Genomic DNA, 16,949 nt, shown 5'->3' with positions numbered 1-16,949 from the left:
TATCCTAAGACTGTGTCCCCTGGTTCTGGACTTCCCCAACATCGGGAACATCCTTCCCGCATCTAACTTGTCCAGTCCTGTCAGAATCTTGTATGTTTCTATGAGATCCCCTCTCATCCTTCTAAACTCCAATGTATAAAGGCCCAGTTGATCCAGTCTCTCCTCATATGTCAGTCCCGCCATCCCGGGAATCAGTCTGGTGAACCTTCGCTGCACTCCTTCAATAGCAAGAACGTCCTTCCTCAGATTAGGAGACCAAAATTGAACACAATATTCCAGGTCAGGTCTCACCAAGGCCCTGTACAACTGCAGTAAGACCTCCCTGCTCCTATACTCAAATCCCCTAGCTATGAAAGCCAACATACCATTTGCCTTCTTTATCGCCTGATGCACCTGTATGCCAACTTTCAATGACTGATGAATCATGACACCCAGGTCTCGTTGCACCTCCCCTTTTCCTAATCTGCCACCATTCAGATAATATTCTGCCATGCATTTGCCCACTCACCTAACCTGTCCAAGTCACTCTGCAGTCTTTTAACCTCCTCCTCACAGCTCACACTGCCACCCCGCTTAGTGTCATTTGCAAACTTGGAGATATCACATTCAATTCCTTCATCCAAATCATTACTGTATATTGTAAATAGCTGGGGTCCCAGTACTGAATCTTGCCGTACCCCACTAGTCACTGCCTGCAATTCTGAAAAGGACCCATTTATTCCTACTCTTTGCTTCCTGTCTGCCAACCAGTTCTCTATCCACGTCAATACATTACCCAAATACCATGTGCTATAATTTTGCACACCAATCTCTTGTGTGGGACCTTATCAAAAGCCTTTTGAAAGTCCAAATACACCACATCCACTGGTTCTCCCTTGTCCACTCTACTAGTTACATCCTCAAAAAATTCCAGAAGATTTGTCAAGCATGATTTCCCCTTCATAAATCCATGCTGATTTGGACCGATCCTGTCATTGCTTTCCAAATGCGTTGCTATTTCATCCTTATTAATTGATTCCAACATTTTCCGCACCACTGATGTCAGGCTAACCGGTCTATAATTACCCGCTTTCTCTCTCCTACCCTTTATTAAAAGTGGTGTTATATTAGCTACCCTCCAGTCCATAGGAACTGATCCACAGTCGATAGACTATTGGAAAATGATCACCAAAGCATCCACTATTTCTAGGGCCACTTCCTTGTACTCTGGGATGCAGACTATCAGGCCCCGGGGATTTATCGGCCTTCAATCCCATCAATTTCCCGAACAAAATTTTGCAGGGGGCATTTGTTTGAAGTGCACAACTAAAATAGTTGAACTGGTAATGTGTAGTGTGATTGTTAACAGCCAATCAGTCCAACAAGCCTTTGCCAGTATTTTTTTTCCATGAGCCACTAAATCCCACTAAGGGCCACTAAGAGAATGGACAGGATAAAATCACAGACAGCGATAGCAAAAATGGCAGAAATATTAAATAATTACTTTGCTTCAGTATTTATCAGGGAGACAGATCAAGTGGACATGACATCAGAAGATGAGATTAGAAATAATATAACCACATTTAATATAAAAAGGAGAAATATTAAATAAATTAATCCTACTCAAAAGAGGATTAAACCTTTCGTCCGTGCATTTTAAAAGAATCTGGGGAAGAGCTAACAGAGGCACTATTATACATATTTAATAATTTGTTCGAAAAAGGTGTCGTGCCAGAGGAATGGCAGATAGCTAATGTAATACCTATATTTAAGAGAGATTGAACGTGCCCAGTGAACTTTAGAACGGTCAGCTTAACATTGGTGGTGGTAGAACAATTGCTCTACGCAGAACTCCTTCATGGCAAGTGAGCCGAAGGTGGGCAGCGGAAACACTACACCTTCAAAGCCTCCCAGGTGAAGTGCCACCAACACCTGGATGGAGAAAGTGCATCCGGAAGGGCGTTGAGCTCTTCGCATCTCAACGCTGCGATCACGAAGGGGTCAAGCACAGGCAGCGGAAGGAGCCTGTGGTAAATCAGTGCCACCCTGCCCCTTCCCCCGAAGAATATCTGTCCCACTTGTGACAGGATCTGTGGCTCTCGTATTGGACTGTTCTGCCACCAAAGAACTCATTTTAGGAGTGGAAGCAAGTCTTCCTCGATTCCGAGGGACTGCCTATGAGGGTAGGTAAAATAACGGAATCCCTCCTGTAGGAGAAAATAGAAAAAATGGAAAAACATCTGGAAACCAAAAATATAATAATGAATAGTTCAGTATGGATTTTAAAAGGGAAAGTCTTGCTTGATCAACCTCACTGAATTCTTTGAAGCGGTAACAGAGAGTCGACAAGGGTAATGCAGTGGATGTAATTTATCAATTTCCAAAAAAAACTTCGATAAGGTGCCACGTAATAGATTGATGAATAAGGTGAGTGAATGTGGAGTCAGGGGACAAGTAGTATTAAAGATAGCTAGCTGGTTTCAAGACAGAAAGCAGAGAATATGGGTAAAGGGTAGTTATTCAGAGTGCAGAAGGTGGAAAATGGGGTGCCACAGTGCTGGGATCACTGTTGTTCAAAATTTATATTAACGATTTAGACATTGGAGTCAAAAACACAGTTTCTAAATTTGCAGATGACACCATTTTTTTTTGGGGGGGTGGGGGAAGACAGTTAATACTGAGGATGACAACAAATGGCTAGAATGGGCATATAATTGACAAATTACAAGAATGGGCAGATAATTAACAAATTACAAGAATGGGCAGATAATTGGCAAATGAATTTCAACACAGATGGGTGTGAGGTGAGGTCACATATTGCTTGGAAAATAAGAATCTAAATTGGGCAGAGGAACAAAGTGTTCTCAGAGTACAAATACACAAATCACTAAAAGTAGCAACACAGGTTAATTAGGCCATAAAAAAGCAAACCAAGCACTAGGGTTTATTTCTAGAGGGATAGAATTAAAAAGTAGAGAAGTTATGCAAAACCTGTATCGAACCTTGGTTAGACCACACTGGGCAGTTCTGGTCGCCATATTATAAAAAGGATATAGAGGCATTGGAGAGGGTGCAAAAAAGATTTACAAGAATGGCACCAGAAATGTGATGTTATACCCATCAGGTGTTGAAAAGAGAAGCTTGAGGGCTGATTTAATAGAGGTCTTTAAAATTATGAAAGGTTTTGACAGAATAGACACAGAGAGTATGTTTCTTTTTGTGGGAAAGATCAAATCTAGAGGTAGTCACCAAGAAATCAAATAGGATTCAGAAGAAATTTCTTTACCCAAATAGTGGTGAGAATATGGAACTCGCTACCACAGGGATTGGTTGAGGCGAATAGCATAGAAACATTTAGACCATTCGCTAGATATTCACGAGGGATATGGGAATATGAGGGAGAGGGTTATGCTGATAGAGTTAGATATGGAAAGACAGGAGGAGGCTCAAGTGGAGCATAAACACTGGCATGGACTGGTTGGACCGAATGGCCGGTTTCTTGCTGTAAATTCTATGTAATTCCTCTTTTTCAAGCAACTATCTAATCAAACCAATAGAAAGAGAATATCTGCAGTACTCTGGGGGCCTGTCAGAAAGCAGATGATCAGGCACTTCTATTCTATCAAGTAAAAGGAAAGAAACATTGCTGAGCTACCCTAAGCTACTTCTAAAAATACTTTCTAGTAACAATCAGGAAACATTTTTTCCACACAAAGGGCAGTGGAAATCTGGAATTTTCTCCCCCAAAATGCTGTGGATGCAAAGACAAGTGAAAATTTTCAGCCATCATCTAATTGAATGGCGGTGTAGGTTCAAGGGGCTGAATGGCCTACTCCTGTTCCAATGTAAATTCAAGGGTGGCACAGCAAGAGGGATGGAGAAAGTCCTCACTGCGGTATGGTTTCACACTGGTCAATCAATGATATTTCACCCTAGTGGCCGTCGATCACATACAAGATTTCGAGTTTAGTAAGGCGACTGAACTGTAGAGGGCACCACAGCCAAACCCAAGTTTGTCCTTAACTGACAACATGCACACATGTGCCGAGGCCAATTTTAGCATTTCTACCAACACCCTAGTGTGATCAGTTAATTTACCATTAATCACTGGATAAACTTGAAGAGCTACTTGAGCTTAAATTTTTAAGAGCTTTCTACACCAAAAGGCTTTTCTTTCCTTCATTAACTGGGAAAGCCAAACATCAATGTCAGCCAATTGCCTGCACAGGTTATTTGAGCATCACTCACAGAACAGAAGAGATTCCCCATCTACAGGATCATGAGGCATTCCTGCTGGGAGCCAGGAACTCCTGCCTTAAATCATTACCAAACAGAAATATCCAAGTGGGGAAAACTAGCAGTTCTGCTGAAGATAGAGCCAATTTACATAATTTTTTTTAGTTGACAGTAAGTGCCTCCATGTGTACAATCTGGAGATATTTTACATAGAAGATCAGACATCATTTGGATTCTGTCTCTGCTGAGGAGTTGCCACTGTGACAGCCTGCATCCCCGATGGATCAAACATTGAGGACCTTACACTATTAACTTTGTCCCCTTCCCCTATGAAGAGTTCTATTTTAACATAAACACCAGGTGCGAAGGATAGTGGGGCCCACTAGATTACAAAGCCATCAGCAATACTTTTTTGACTGTGTTAAAACTGTACAACAAACAGAAGAATGTAAGAATGGGTGGAAATGAGTGACGCTACTTAAAGCAAATCCAGCTGGGTTGATGAAGAGCCAACACAACACAAGTGTTTTATACGCCGCACACCGCAGGGGCACAATGTGAGGTGCGAAAAGAAAAGCTGTTGAACCGTTTATATCAGCACAAGGAAGAACTCATGGGGCGAGATGGATGCATGGACAGAGCAGATTGAGAGAGATTTTAAATCATGTTCTACAGACTAGGTACAGATTCCAAATATACAGACTATATACAGATCCCAAATGTGCATAAAAGCATTATCAGGAACGATACTAGAGCTTAGAGGGTTAATTTATAAAGACAGGTTACATAAATTTGGCTTGTATTCCCTTGAGTAGAGAAGATTGAGGCAATGATCAAGGTGTTCAAAATGTTAAAAAGATTCAATAGGGTAGATACAGGGAAACTATTTCCTCTGGTGCAGCAATCAAGAGCGAGGGGACGTAATCTTAAAATTAGAGCTAGGCCACTCAGGGGGGAAATCAGGAAGGGTAGTAGAAATCTGGAACACCTTCCCCCCCCCCCCACACCCCAAAAAGGCTGCCGATGCTGGGACAATTGGAGCTTTCAAGACTGAGATTGATTTTAGTGAGGTTAGGGTGTCAAAAGATATGGAGCTAAGGCAGGTAAATGGTAGTTCAGGTACAGATCAGTCAATGGTGGAACAAGCTCGAGAGGCTGAATGGCCTACTGTTCCTATACTCCTAATAAAGACAGTTATATAGTCAAAATGAATTGCAAAAAACAATCTGTTTTTAAAAAAACAGAATTAATAAGAATTCAAACTATTAAAAACAAAGTGTTCTCTTTAAAAGTAAATGTACCCCAACTCTCTCTCCTCCCCAGACGATTAAATATTTTGCAATTAAAATTCTAGCCGTGTAATGGTATCCATCATTTTATATCCATATGCTGTCTATCCTGTACTAGTAATGTACAGTCGATGGTTCTGTGACCATGACATTGCAGTAGAAGAACAAAGAGGGAAAGCACAAAGCTTACAGCACCATCTCTATCTAAACTAGAGTTTCCCTTAAATCTGGAGACTTCCCCATGACTCAGTGAGTTTCCCCAGTGAGTAGCTGAGCTGTTTGAACCAGAAAGATGTCAGGTTCGCAAGCTGGATCACAAGGATGGCAGGAGAGGTGTTATAACTGGATTCGGTGTCCAAGGAGGAGGGTGGGAATCAGTCCTGATCACTATTCATTTCAGCCACCTCCTTTCCTTTCCTTCCTTCCCCCAGCCCACCGGTCCAAACTTCCTCTAAGGATCCTTCCTGCCCTAGCCCTGACCCCTCATTTTTCTCTAGTTTCTCTCCGATCTCCCTTCATGACCTCTCCAAGCTCATCTTGTCCATGAGGCCCACTTCCTGATCCCTTGACCCTATTCCCACCAAACTGATGATCACCCAACTTCCTTTTCTGACTTCCATGTTAGCTGACATTGTTAACGGTTCTCTCTCCTCAGGTACTGTCCCATTCTCCCTCAAATCTGCAATCATTACTTCTCTTCTCAAACAACCCTTAACACCTGCCCCCCTCCGTCTTTGCAAACTACTGCCCCATCTCCAATTTCCCTTTCCTCTCCCAAGTCCTTGAACGTGCTGTCGCCTCCCAAATCTGTTATCATCTTTCCCACAATTCCATGTTTGAATCCCTCCAATCCAGTTTCTGCACCTGCCACAGTACTGAAACGGCTCTCATCAAAGTCACAAATGACATCCTTTGTGACCGTGACAAAGGCAAACTATCCCTCCCCGTCCTTCTTGACTTGTCTGCAACCTTTGACACGGTTGACCACTCTATCCTTCACCAATGCCTCTCCACTGTCATCCAGCTAGGTAGGGCTGCACGTGCCTGGTTCCATTCTTATCTATCTAATCATAGCCAGAGAATCACTTGCAACGGCTTCTCTTCCAGCACCCACATCGTTATTTCTGGTGTCCCCCAGGAATCTATCCTTGGCCCCCACCTATTTCTCATCTACCTGTTGCCCCTTGGTGACATCATCCAAATACACAGCATCAGTTTCCACATATACACTGATAACACCCAGCTGTACCTCACTACCACTTCTCTCGACCCCTTCATGGTCTCTAAATTGTCAGACTGTTTGTCCGACATCCAGTTCTGGATGAGCAGAAATTTTCTGTAGAAAGGAAATTTACAGTTTGATAATAGTGTACACCATACATCACCAAACACAGCACCACAACAATAAAATACTTAAAAGGAATTTGCCACCATGTATATAATCTGCACTTAAAAAGATACGTCAGTGAATTTTGCATTGTGATGATTTATCGAGAGCTGTGTTCATCTTTATGCAGACTCCGTTATGGGTGTGCTATCCTCTCCGCTCAATTTTCCTCTATGTATCTGCCCAAGTGATCATTAACATCCAAGTACAAAAGGGATCACATCTGTCCCATTGACTCTATGATGCAGCTGCCCTCTATATTTCAGTGGTCATTATTCACATGTGAGCCTTGACAGTGCACACTGGAAGGTGCTGTAACTTGGCCAGGGAGCAAGACAGCAGCTGACAGTATAACTTGGATATGTATTGCTCCAGACAGGAAAGGTCTACCGCTTCCACTGGTTCTTGCATTCTTATGCAATCCAAGATCTACAGCATTTTTCTGGTCCTAGGCCAGGGCCAACTGAATTGGTACAAAATTGCTTGCTCACCGCCCCACAACCCCCATAACAACTCATTTACTAGCAAAAGCCAATACCAACCTGATGAAGAGGAAGCCATGCTCGCATCAGTTATCATTTTAGAATGAGGTTTCATCGTTTGTTCTTTTTCAGGGCATTGAAGAGAAGAAACAGATGCTGAGGTCTTGTGCCTAGAATGCTGGGAGAGGTCAAGAGGCACCATGTCACTGAACTCAAGGCAATTGGACTCTCCGGGTAGAAACTGGTAACGGTCAAAATCTGAACCAAAAAAGAAACAGCACGAGTGAATGACATTGTACATTGCCCAGTGGAATGCTTATATATCACAGTACTAAGTAGGCATGGCAAATTGTCTGAAAATACACATCGACTGTCAATGTATGAAGTATGCCTGCCAAACAATAGTCACTACACTCCAAAAGTGTGAAGTACTTTGAGAGGGCTCAACAAAGTGAAAGCAACTATATAAATGAAAGTATTATTAGGACAAATTATGATAGGCATGTAAACAGAGGGGCCATCACACAACATTCAGCCTACCCTGCGCAGTAGCCCGTGGGTTGGAGAAAGGAATCTATACTCAAGAGGACAGAGCTCTACAGAGTGGCAAAAGGCAAACCCTGAAATTCAAAATATGAAAAAAACCAGAAACGGTTTGAAATGCACAGCATGTCACAGTCAGCAGCTGAGAACAAAAGATAGGTTAGCGTTTCAGGCGGGTAGTTCTAACAAATAGTTTCATTTGAAACACTGACATTTGTCTACTGACTCTGCTGTATGTTTCCAGCATTTTCTGTTTATTATCCCAGATTTCCAGTGTTCATGTTGTTTCTTTTCATCACTAAACTTCCAACATTGGCCCCAGCCACAATAATTATGTTGGATCAATAGAACTTGCAAATACTTTGAATATTCTCACTATGACAAACATTGGCCGAAACACACGTCGAAGCAATCTAGCTGAGACTACAAAGTGACTAGGCTGAGAATATGAAGTGTTCGAGCAGAAAAGTGCAGTGCATGTTTAAAATGCAAATCATTCAATTCATCCAACTATCTAATGAAATTTGAGCCTTCCTTTCACACTCTTATTGTAATAACGACCAAGTGCTCATTTACCTCTTGCTTACCCAACATTACTTTTCTCTTCAACAATTCTAATATGCTATGAAAGCCAAGGTCATCTAGGACTGGGATACTGCTCCCATATCTGGGAGACATTGCAAACACCTCTCAATACTCCTGAAAAAGCTTTTCGTCTGACAAGATGGCCCAGTTCTCCCCCCACCTTCTTTCTGTTACAGTCACACCTTTTTTTCTCCCTCCTTATTTTATCGATACCACTGTGGATAGGGTTCTTTTGAATTATCACTCTTCCCATGATGCAAATTCTTACTGTGTGAAATCGAGGTTCATTACACAGCCTGTACATCATTGGCTGTGATGTGCATTAAGACATCCTGAAAATTTGGACGGCGCTATATAAATGCAAGTTCTTTTTTTTTCCTTTTGCTACTCTTAACTTGACCCTGACTGGGACCTTAACGCTGTGGAATTCCTTACTTCCCTCAGTCTTCCTTTCCTCCTCCAAATTCTGTACTTTTTAGAACCCAAGCTTGGTGTCATCAATTCATTGCTTCCTACTTTACCTAATCTTCACTCTCATGTAGGTTTCTTAAATTTAACCAAAAACGCCTGTGCTCATCAGCCACACATTGGAGCATCCATTCAACATTAGTGTAATCTGAGAATTCTCTAACAGTAAACACAAAGTGCATACATATAAACAGCAAGCTAGCAATATGAACAAAGCACATCACAAAGCATCCAGTACATGGTTGAATATTGTACAAATTAGAACAGAAAGAGATTTCAGCAATTTTGTTTTATGTAGGAATGGGAAATGTACTCTTAAACTGTGCAAATTAACTCTATTCGCTGCCTTAATTTGAAACAGGTTTTTAGATAAACAATCTCCCAATTCCAGAGAATTTGCGCAATGATTTGTTTGATTCTGATTTACAATCACCTGGCTTACACTGAAGTCTGGTGTAAATTTCACTTCCTCGGGCTGAAATCTCAGCACGAGACTAATAAACCCACCTGGAATAAGAACAGACAATCCTGAAAATATGCAGACATCAGCAAGGATAGTTTAACCTCTCAGGTGATTCTGTTCACCAGCTGAAATGATCACCCATCTATCTTTCAGATGCTGTCTTACCTGCTGTGCATTTCCAGCATGTTTCTGCTCTTAGTCTAGATTTCCATCATTTGTTCGTTTTTTTTTATATCTCACCCACCTGTTTTGCACAGCAGTCTGCAGCCTTCATCATTCATGTAAACCGACAATTGAATTAGCACTGTTGTAAACAGCAGGGTTTGCATCTTGACACAAGTGTTCACATTTAGTAAAAAATCTATTTTTGTGCTTGTGTTGTGCTGGGAATCCTAATGTTTGGTGCAGCACAAGTGAGGCTTCTTATAAAGTTACCTCAATCTGTGACTGGAACAAACTGTATACAACAGTATCAAACGCCAGTATAAATAAAGGCGGTGGCCATTCAAACCAGCTAAGCAGATTCAGGATTGGCATGGGTAGTGAGCAAATCTGGCCCCATTCCCTGCAAAGCTGAAGTCACTGGTACAAGCTGGGTTGCGATTCCACAGAGACCTCGCCATAATTGGCCAGTTGCCACATGCGTTGGCAGTTATTTAACCATAAGGGGCTTTGCAGCCCCTGATCTTACTTGACATCCACAAGTGTATTTTCTAGCAAGGGTCACGGGATGAGAATCAAAGGCAGGATGCAGGACTGATCGCCCCTCCTCTCGACCAAATTACATTCAGGACCAAATGCTACAACCCTACTGCTACCTGTGCTAAGATCAGCTTACTGAGCACGTCAGCTTAGCTCCACACGAGACAGGGCATGTACCCAACTAAGCTATCTGAAGAACCTCTGAGGGTTATTGTTGATACATTACAGCAGAGGTGAAGCACCTTCTTGTAATTTTTAAAATGAAGGAGAAATTTAAATACATACATGACGAACTAATCTTTGTTCACAGCCAATGAATTACTTTTGAAATGTAATCACTTGTAGGCAAAACAACAGTGACTGCACTGCAAATGTTATTCATCGGCTGGAAGTAATTTTGGATATCCCGAGGACCTAAAAGGTGCTTTATAAATGCTAGTTCTTTGCTTCTCAAAACATTGATGCCGGTCTCTCACGTAAAAGATTACAAAAACCTCAATTTCAGCTGCTTTAACCTTTAATTAAAACCACGTGTATCCTTGCCAATAACCAGTAAGTATTACTCCACTGGAACAGCTTTACTCAATGAGCAGTTGTTTCAGGCAGCTCTTCAGTGGCACCTACAGGAAATCTCTCAGAAAATGGACACCTGAGGCTATAAGGCAGCAGAAACATCAAGGGAGTTGAATGACACTACAAATCATGAGGGAAAAGCTGAAGGAATATGCAATTTTCTTATGAACCTCAAGATTAGATTATTAGCTTGCAATCATTCTTTTTTTTATTTCACTCCAAGTCGCACTCAAACATACTTGGCACGCAACCAGTTTAGTTGGCTTGACCGCATCGAGCTCTACCAGGCCTCACTCTCCACTGCCAAAACCGACCACTATTCTACAACGATACTGGAAGGCAAAGATAACCCCAAACTCCTTTTCTTTACCACCAACCACTTCCTCAAACCCTTCTCCCTAGTTATTAGCCTAGCGGCTCTTTTCTAAATTGCTTCCAGAATACCATTCAGCTTTGGGTGGATTAACTGTGGCAGTAGTGGTCAGAGTACCTACTGCCAATACACTCTACATTGTTGGTGTGAAATCACTCCCTCTGGCATCAAGGAATTCCCACAACTCCTCCACTGCTAAAGGTGTCCAAGGTCTTAAGAACATAAGAAATAGGAGCAGCAGTGGGCCATTCAGTCCCTCGAGCCTGCTCCGCCATTCAATAAGATCATGGCTGATCTTCTACCTCAACTCCACTTTCCTGCACTATCCCCATATCCCTTAATATCCAAAAATCTATATATCACTTTCTTGAATGCACTCAATGACCGAGTCTCCACAGCCCTCTGTATTCCAAAGATTCACCACCCTCAGTGAAGAAATTTCTCATCATCTCAATCCTCAATGGCCGAACCCTTATTCTGAGACTGTGACCCCGGTTCAAGACTCCTCAGCTAGGGGAAACATCCTCCCAGTATCTACCCTGTCAAGCCCTGTAAGAATTTTGTATTGTGTCAATATCATCTCTCATTCTTCTAAACTCTAAAGAATATAGGCCTAGTCTACTCAATCTCCCCTCATAGGACAATCCCCCCATCCCAGGAATTAGTCTTGTGAACCTTTGTTGCACTCCCTCTATGGCAAGTATATCATTTCTTCCTTAAGTAAGGAGACCAAAACTGTACACAACACTCCAAGTGTGGTCTCACCAGGGTCCTATATAATTGCAGTAAGCCGTCTTTACTCTTATATTCAAATCGTCTTGTAATAAAGGCCAACATACCATTTGCTCTCTTAATTGCTTGCTGTACCTGCATGTTAACTTTCAATTATTCTGAACACCATTTCTCAATCTCTCACCATTTAAAAAATACTCTGCTTTTCTATTTTTCCTACCAGTGCATAACTTCACATTATATTCCATTTTCCATATTCTCACTTAGCCTGTCTCTATCTCCTTGAAGCCTCTTTGCATCCTCCTCACAACTTACATTCCCACCTAGCTTTGCATCATCAGCAAACTTGGATATATTACATTTGGTCCCCTCATCCAAATCATTGATATAGATTGTGAATAGCTGAGGCCAAGCACCGATCCTTGCGGTACCCCACTAGTTACAGCCTGCCAACCCGAAAATGACCCATTTATTTCTACTCTCCGTTTTCTGTCCATTAACTAATCCTCAGTCCATGCTAGTCTATTACCCCCAATCCCATGAGCCCTAATTTTGTTTAATTACCTCTTGTATGGAACGTTATCAAATGCCAAGGATTTCTTGGTCAAGTCAAACATTTCTCCCCCGCCCCTCCACATCCTTCAAACGATCCAACTTTCTATAAAGTCTGAATACTGCTCTAATACCAAGTGGCTTTTCTAGCACCTCTCTCCTAATCAACAGGATACAATGGAAAAACATCTCTCGAAAGGTGATCATCCTCTGAACTCTAGCCTTCAAACGTTCTTTCCCAATTGCAACCTTTCTGCTCTGTGTTAAATCATTATTATGGTCATTGTTCCTCTGAAGTTCCTCCAATGTTCTTCCTCCTTTGCACCATCTGTGATCATCCTTTCATAGGACCTTTGAAAGCTTTGAAAATCCAAGCTTGAAATCTTCCAATCACTACTGCTGAATCTCCCTTGACTGAACAGTGCTGACCTGCACTATGGGCCTTGGCCCTTCACCAAGGTATCTATCCTAATTTTAACAAAAACATCAAAACATTGTAATATTAACTGAAGTCATTTTAGCAACAGAAAAAAGTTACCACCAATTAGAAGGAATTTTTTTTTAACATATAGCTCAATTCAAATAAATTATAGCATTCATTTGAACCGTAAAAATATTCCAGCTTTAGTACTCAATATATTAAATTCAACAGTTGGGAACTTTTCTGTAACTTTACAACTTAAGAAAAAAAACCCTGTTGATGCTGCAGTTCCTGTCAACTAAAGCTTCTGGTTACACGCCATAAAACTTGGAAATCACCTTCATATCTTAGAATCAGAAAACTACCAGAAAAACACCCACACCATAGTCAGACTGAATTTTAGAAAGAAAGTTTGCATGCAAATAGATACCTTTAAATGAATTTAAGGCTGGAACAGGGTTTGTAATGTATTTGCTGTTTAGCGATATGAACTTTTGGTGAGGCTACTGTCACATACCCACTATCTTATCTATCATAGCTGTGGCCATTCAGTAATGAGCAGAGCCTTTGTCGCCATGCCCACTCTGAGTGGGTGATAGTGTTCTGTTTGCATATGCCACTATTATGGCAGGGAAAAGCACCCCCTTAAAATGGACCACCTTTACCAGTTGTTAAAAAGACTCATTTGCAAAAGTGAATCTGAATCAGTGCTGTAAAGGAACAGATGTGTGGGGTATGCACAAGGTTCTCATCATACTAGAGGGGTTTGATTGATATTAACCACAAGGAGGGTTTTTTTTAAATTATTTTGAAAAATCCAATATTTCTTCCTCATGAGCTTTTCCAGTGGAGTTTAATCATAGAGTTCTTACGTTCCATTACTGACCACAATGTTGCCATTGAGAATGCAGAGTGTTGCCATGTGATCTTCAGTCATGTGTCAAGAACAGTGTTTAAAACACTGATACTTTAGACCAGCTGCTGGAATAGAAGGTTTTAACCGCAGGAATGCATTTTTAGCAAGTTACAATATGTCATTATATGTAAATTATTTAAGCTAGAGCAAAAGTGCTCATAAAATCTGAAAAATGGCAGTTTTAGTTCTTGGAAACAGCAAGGGAGTGCTTGTCACTCCTGTATCCTCCTCCCAGATATGGGTGTTGTCCCCATAATCCCAACCGCTCCCCCACCTGCAAAAACTACACTAATTTAGCTAATCTACTTTTTAATTCCCAACTGCCTCGCCACTACACTCACTATTACAAAACTTTTCTCTTGAAAGTCAGAGGGGTAAAAGTAAGTCGGAGTGGAGGAGCAGCCATTTTAGAGAATAAGAACCCTGATGTTGAAGCCATCCTTTTGACTGCCAGAATTACGTCCCACTTTAAAAAAAAATTTAGGCAATACCTTTGAACATGTGATATACTTCTGTGTTGTAATTGGTTAAATAGATATATCATGAGGAAGACCTCAAGTTTTTAACTAACAAAAAAAAAGACAAACAGCAAGGGTTCTGCAATCCAACATAGTCATAACTTTTATTTTTTTTTCCTTTGTTTAGCAAGACAGTATTTTCCTCTTTTACAAAAAAAGTATAGCAGAATAAGTAATTAAAGTTTTATAAAAATTCTTCATGAGGTAGTGTACTTGGCAACAAGGCTCCCTGCACTACTGTACACACACTTGGTCCCGATGCACATATCCAGCGGTTTCCTTTCAGCGAATCGTAACACTACCTCATGATGGATTTTTTAAAAATTGCTTTAAAAAAAAAAGATGTACAACACATTGAATAAGTTCCTTGACAAAACAACCTCCTCTTCTGCCACTAATATGATCAATAGCTTACATTGACTTGACGTCAAAGACATCATGCGACTTATAGCCTTCACGCACCGACATCAAATGGCACGACTATAACATTGCTCAACAACATCAGAAGAGTACATTCAATTCAAGTAAGCACCAATGGCATTGAGTTACAAGGCAGTTACACCAATCGTAGGCTTCAGATCAGGGTTCTTACTAGGAATTTTACTCTTTTTTCAAAAAAGGAAAACAACTTATCTTTAGTCCCCTCAGAGAAAAGTAAAACAAAACAGCCTTTGGTTGCAAATATTCTTCTCATCAAAAGTTTATCTCATTCTCTTATTTCTCCCTTTCCCTACCCAGTTCATGTTCTATTTAGCCCCAAACAATAAGTCAACTGAAAATGTCACAGAGCATGATTTCAGCCTGGTAGTCTAAGAAGAAGCGAGAGATATGGGAAAAAGAAACAGAATTTTAAAACAAATCCATTGTCCAAGTCAAGCCTTGCATCTCTCAGTACCCAAGAGCAGCAATGACAGGACTTTGAAGAGGTCACCTGCCTACCCTCTAAGCCTAGAAATAGTGCTAGGCATAGGAGCTGAAGAACCTAAAAGGAACAAGGAGAAAAAATTAAAACTTTTTTTGGAAAAAAAAACAGGGATTTAATTTTAAAAGTTTAAACACACAAATGGAAAACTCCACTGGAAGCAGTGTTGGGTAGCAATAATTTAAAAGGCCTGGTTCATGTCACGAATGGTTATCCGAGCCTCTCGATTTAGGCCAGTATTCTTCTAGCTCACTCAGCCATCCTACTATTTTCTGACAGCTGTTTTAGTTTCAGTATTAAAAGCCATTATATGGTGAGATTGTTTCTTTGGAGGGAGAAGAGAGAAAGAATAGCAAGAAGAAGAAACATATTGGCTGTTAGTTACAACATGGAGTTTTAAACTAATTACTTGGTTAATAAACAGCCATGGGATACTGACTGATGTACAGTGATATTAGTGATTAAGCCAGTTCCAGGATTATGCAGGTGATGTTCCGGTTTGCTGGTCAAATCAACACCCTCTCTGCTACGCCCCTTAAGAGTCTACATTTTGGTCCAGAATATGATCAGCTGCTCTTTCCTACTTGGCTAGAAAAAGTCCATCCAAAATATCTATAAAAATAGAACGGTAGAGCTGTGCTCTCTTCTTCATTTTACTACCTTGGACAGGTCAACAAGTACATTGCACAAGCCAAATACTGCCACTTGCTCACTGCTCAGACTACAGCCAATTACAAACTTTCAAATCCATCAATGATTTGGGTCTGCTGACCCACTGCCTCGAGTTTTTTTTGAAGCTGCCGCTGCTTTTATATCAAATATGATCACGCCACAACAAGACTATTTAAAATAAACAGTCAAGAGCTCCCAATGATCGCATGAGAAAGTGTCATGCTGACACTCAAGAATACATCCACTTAGAGCTTCAGCTCCAGTGCAGCTATGCCACTGAGCGCTATTTTTGCTCAACAAAATGCCACAGCCAGACTGATGCCACTTATACTTCAGCATCAACTGATCCTGTCCAGAAACTGATACACTCCTCCCCTCTCTGCCGTTTCATTAAAAAAATATATATTCAAGATATAAAATTTTAAAGGTAAATTTTCTTACAGAACAGGAACCGCAGCATGAGCAGAACGTACATCAGGGTTCCAAATGATACAATATTTTTCCAAAATAGAACGGGTTTGATTGAGTAACGCATGTGCAACTTGGTCACCCTATGCACTTTTATTTGGTTTAGGGAAATCCCCGCCGGATAAATACCATACCGAGTGGAACCTAGATGTTCGTCTATTAGGTACGACTGGCTGAACATGTTCAGTTACTTTTATCCTCACCCTCTGGTATGTTGCTGTCTGTCAGATTATTGGATTTGCCCGACTGTCCTGTCATACCACTGGATGGAGAGGGTATATACCCTTCGTCAGTGGAACCATCAATCCCTGCAGCATTTGCTAACCGTACAGAGCGTCTCCTACGTTTGGAATTTTCTAACCGGATGGACGGACTGCTGGGCTGAGAAGGGCCTTTAGGAAGAAGAGATGCTCAATTAGCCTTCTTTTTTTTTTAAATGGTGTTAGTTACTTGTTTTCTTTTGTTGTGGTCGCCTATTTTAGTATTGGCTTTTGATAGTACAACGCAATACAGTGAAAGAAACAGTTGTGTTGTACCCCTTTCAACCCCATGGGTTTTATAACAGAACTCATTATAAAAAGAAACAAGTTAGGGTGACCGATAGCTGGTTCTGTCAGTGACTATGAGCAAAGAAAATCAATTTTATTTGAAAGGTTTAAAAAAAAATC

General features: G+C 41.0%; 1 protein-coding gene across 3 annotated transcripts in view; it reads right to left on the bottom strand.

Annotated features, from left to right (window-relative positions):
* The window catches only part of phf20l1 (PHD finger protein 20 like 1), a 152,697-nt gene that overhangs the window by 51,967 nt on the left and 83,781 nt on the right, over window positions 1–16,949 (bottom strand). For 2 of the 3 annotated variants that reach the window (XM_070895310.1, XM_070895329.1), the window contains 2 exons: window positions 16,485–16,673; window positions 7,434–7,631 (listed from right to left, as the gene is read on the bottom strand). In XM_070895310.1, coding sequence (XP_070751411.1) covers window positions 7,434–7,631; window positions 16,485–16,673 — 387 coding nt within the window. The remainder of the gene's footprint in view (window positions 1–7,433; window positions 7,632–16,484; window positions 16,674–16,949) is intronic. The other variant, XM_070895320.1, reaches the window with a different exon arrangement.

The sequence above is a fragment of the Pristiophorus japonicus genome, chromosome 1 (genome assembly GCF_044704955.1).
Source record: "Pristiophorus japonicus isolate sPriJap1 chromosome 1, sPriJap1.hap1, whole genome shotgun sequence".
Classification (NCBI taxonomy): domain Eukaryota; kingdom Metazoa; phylum Chordata; class Chondrichthyes; family Pristiophoridae; genus Pristiophorus; species Pristiophorus japonicus.
The sequence above is the reverse complement of the archived record's forward strand: the minus strand, read 5'-3'. Positions and strand labels throughout refer to the sequence as shown.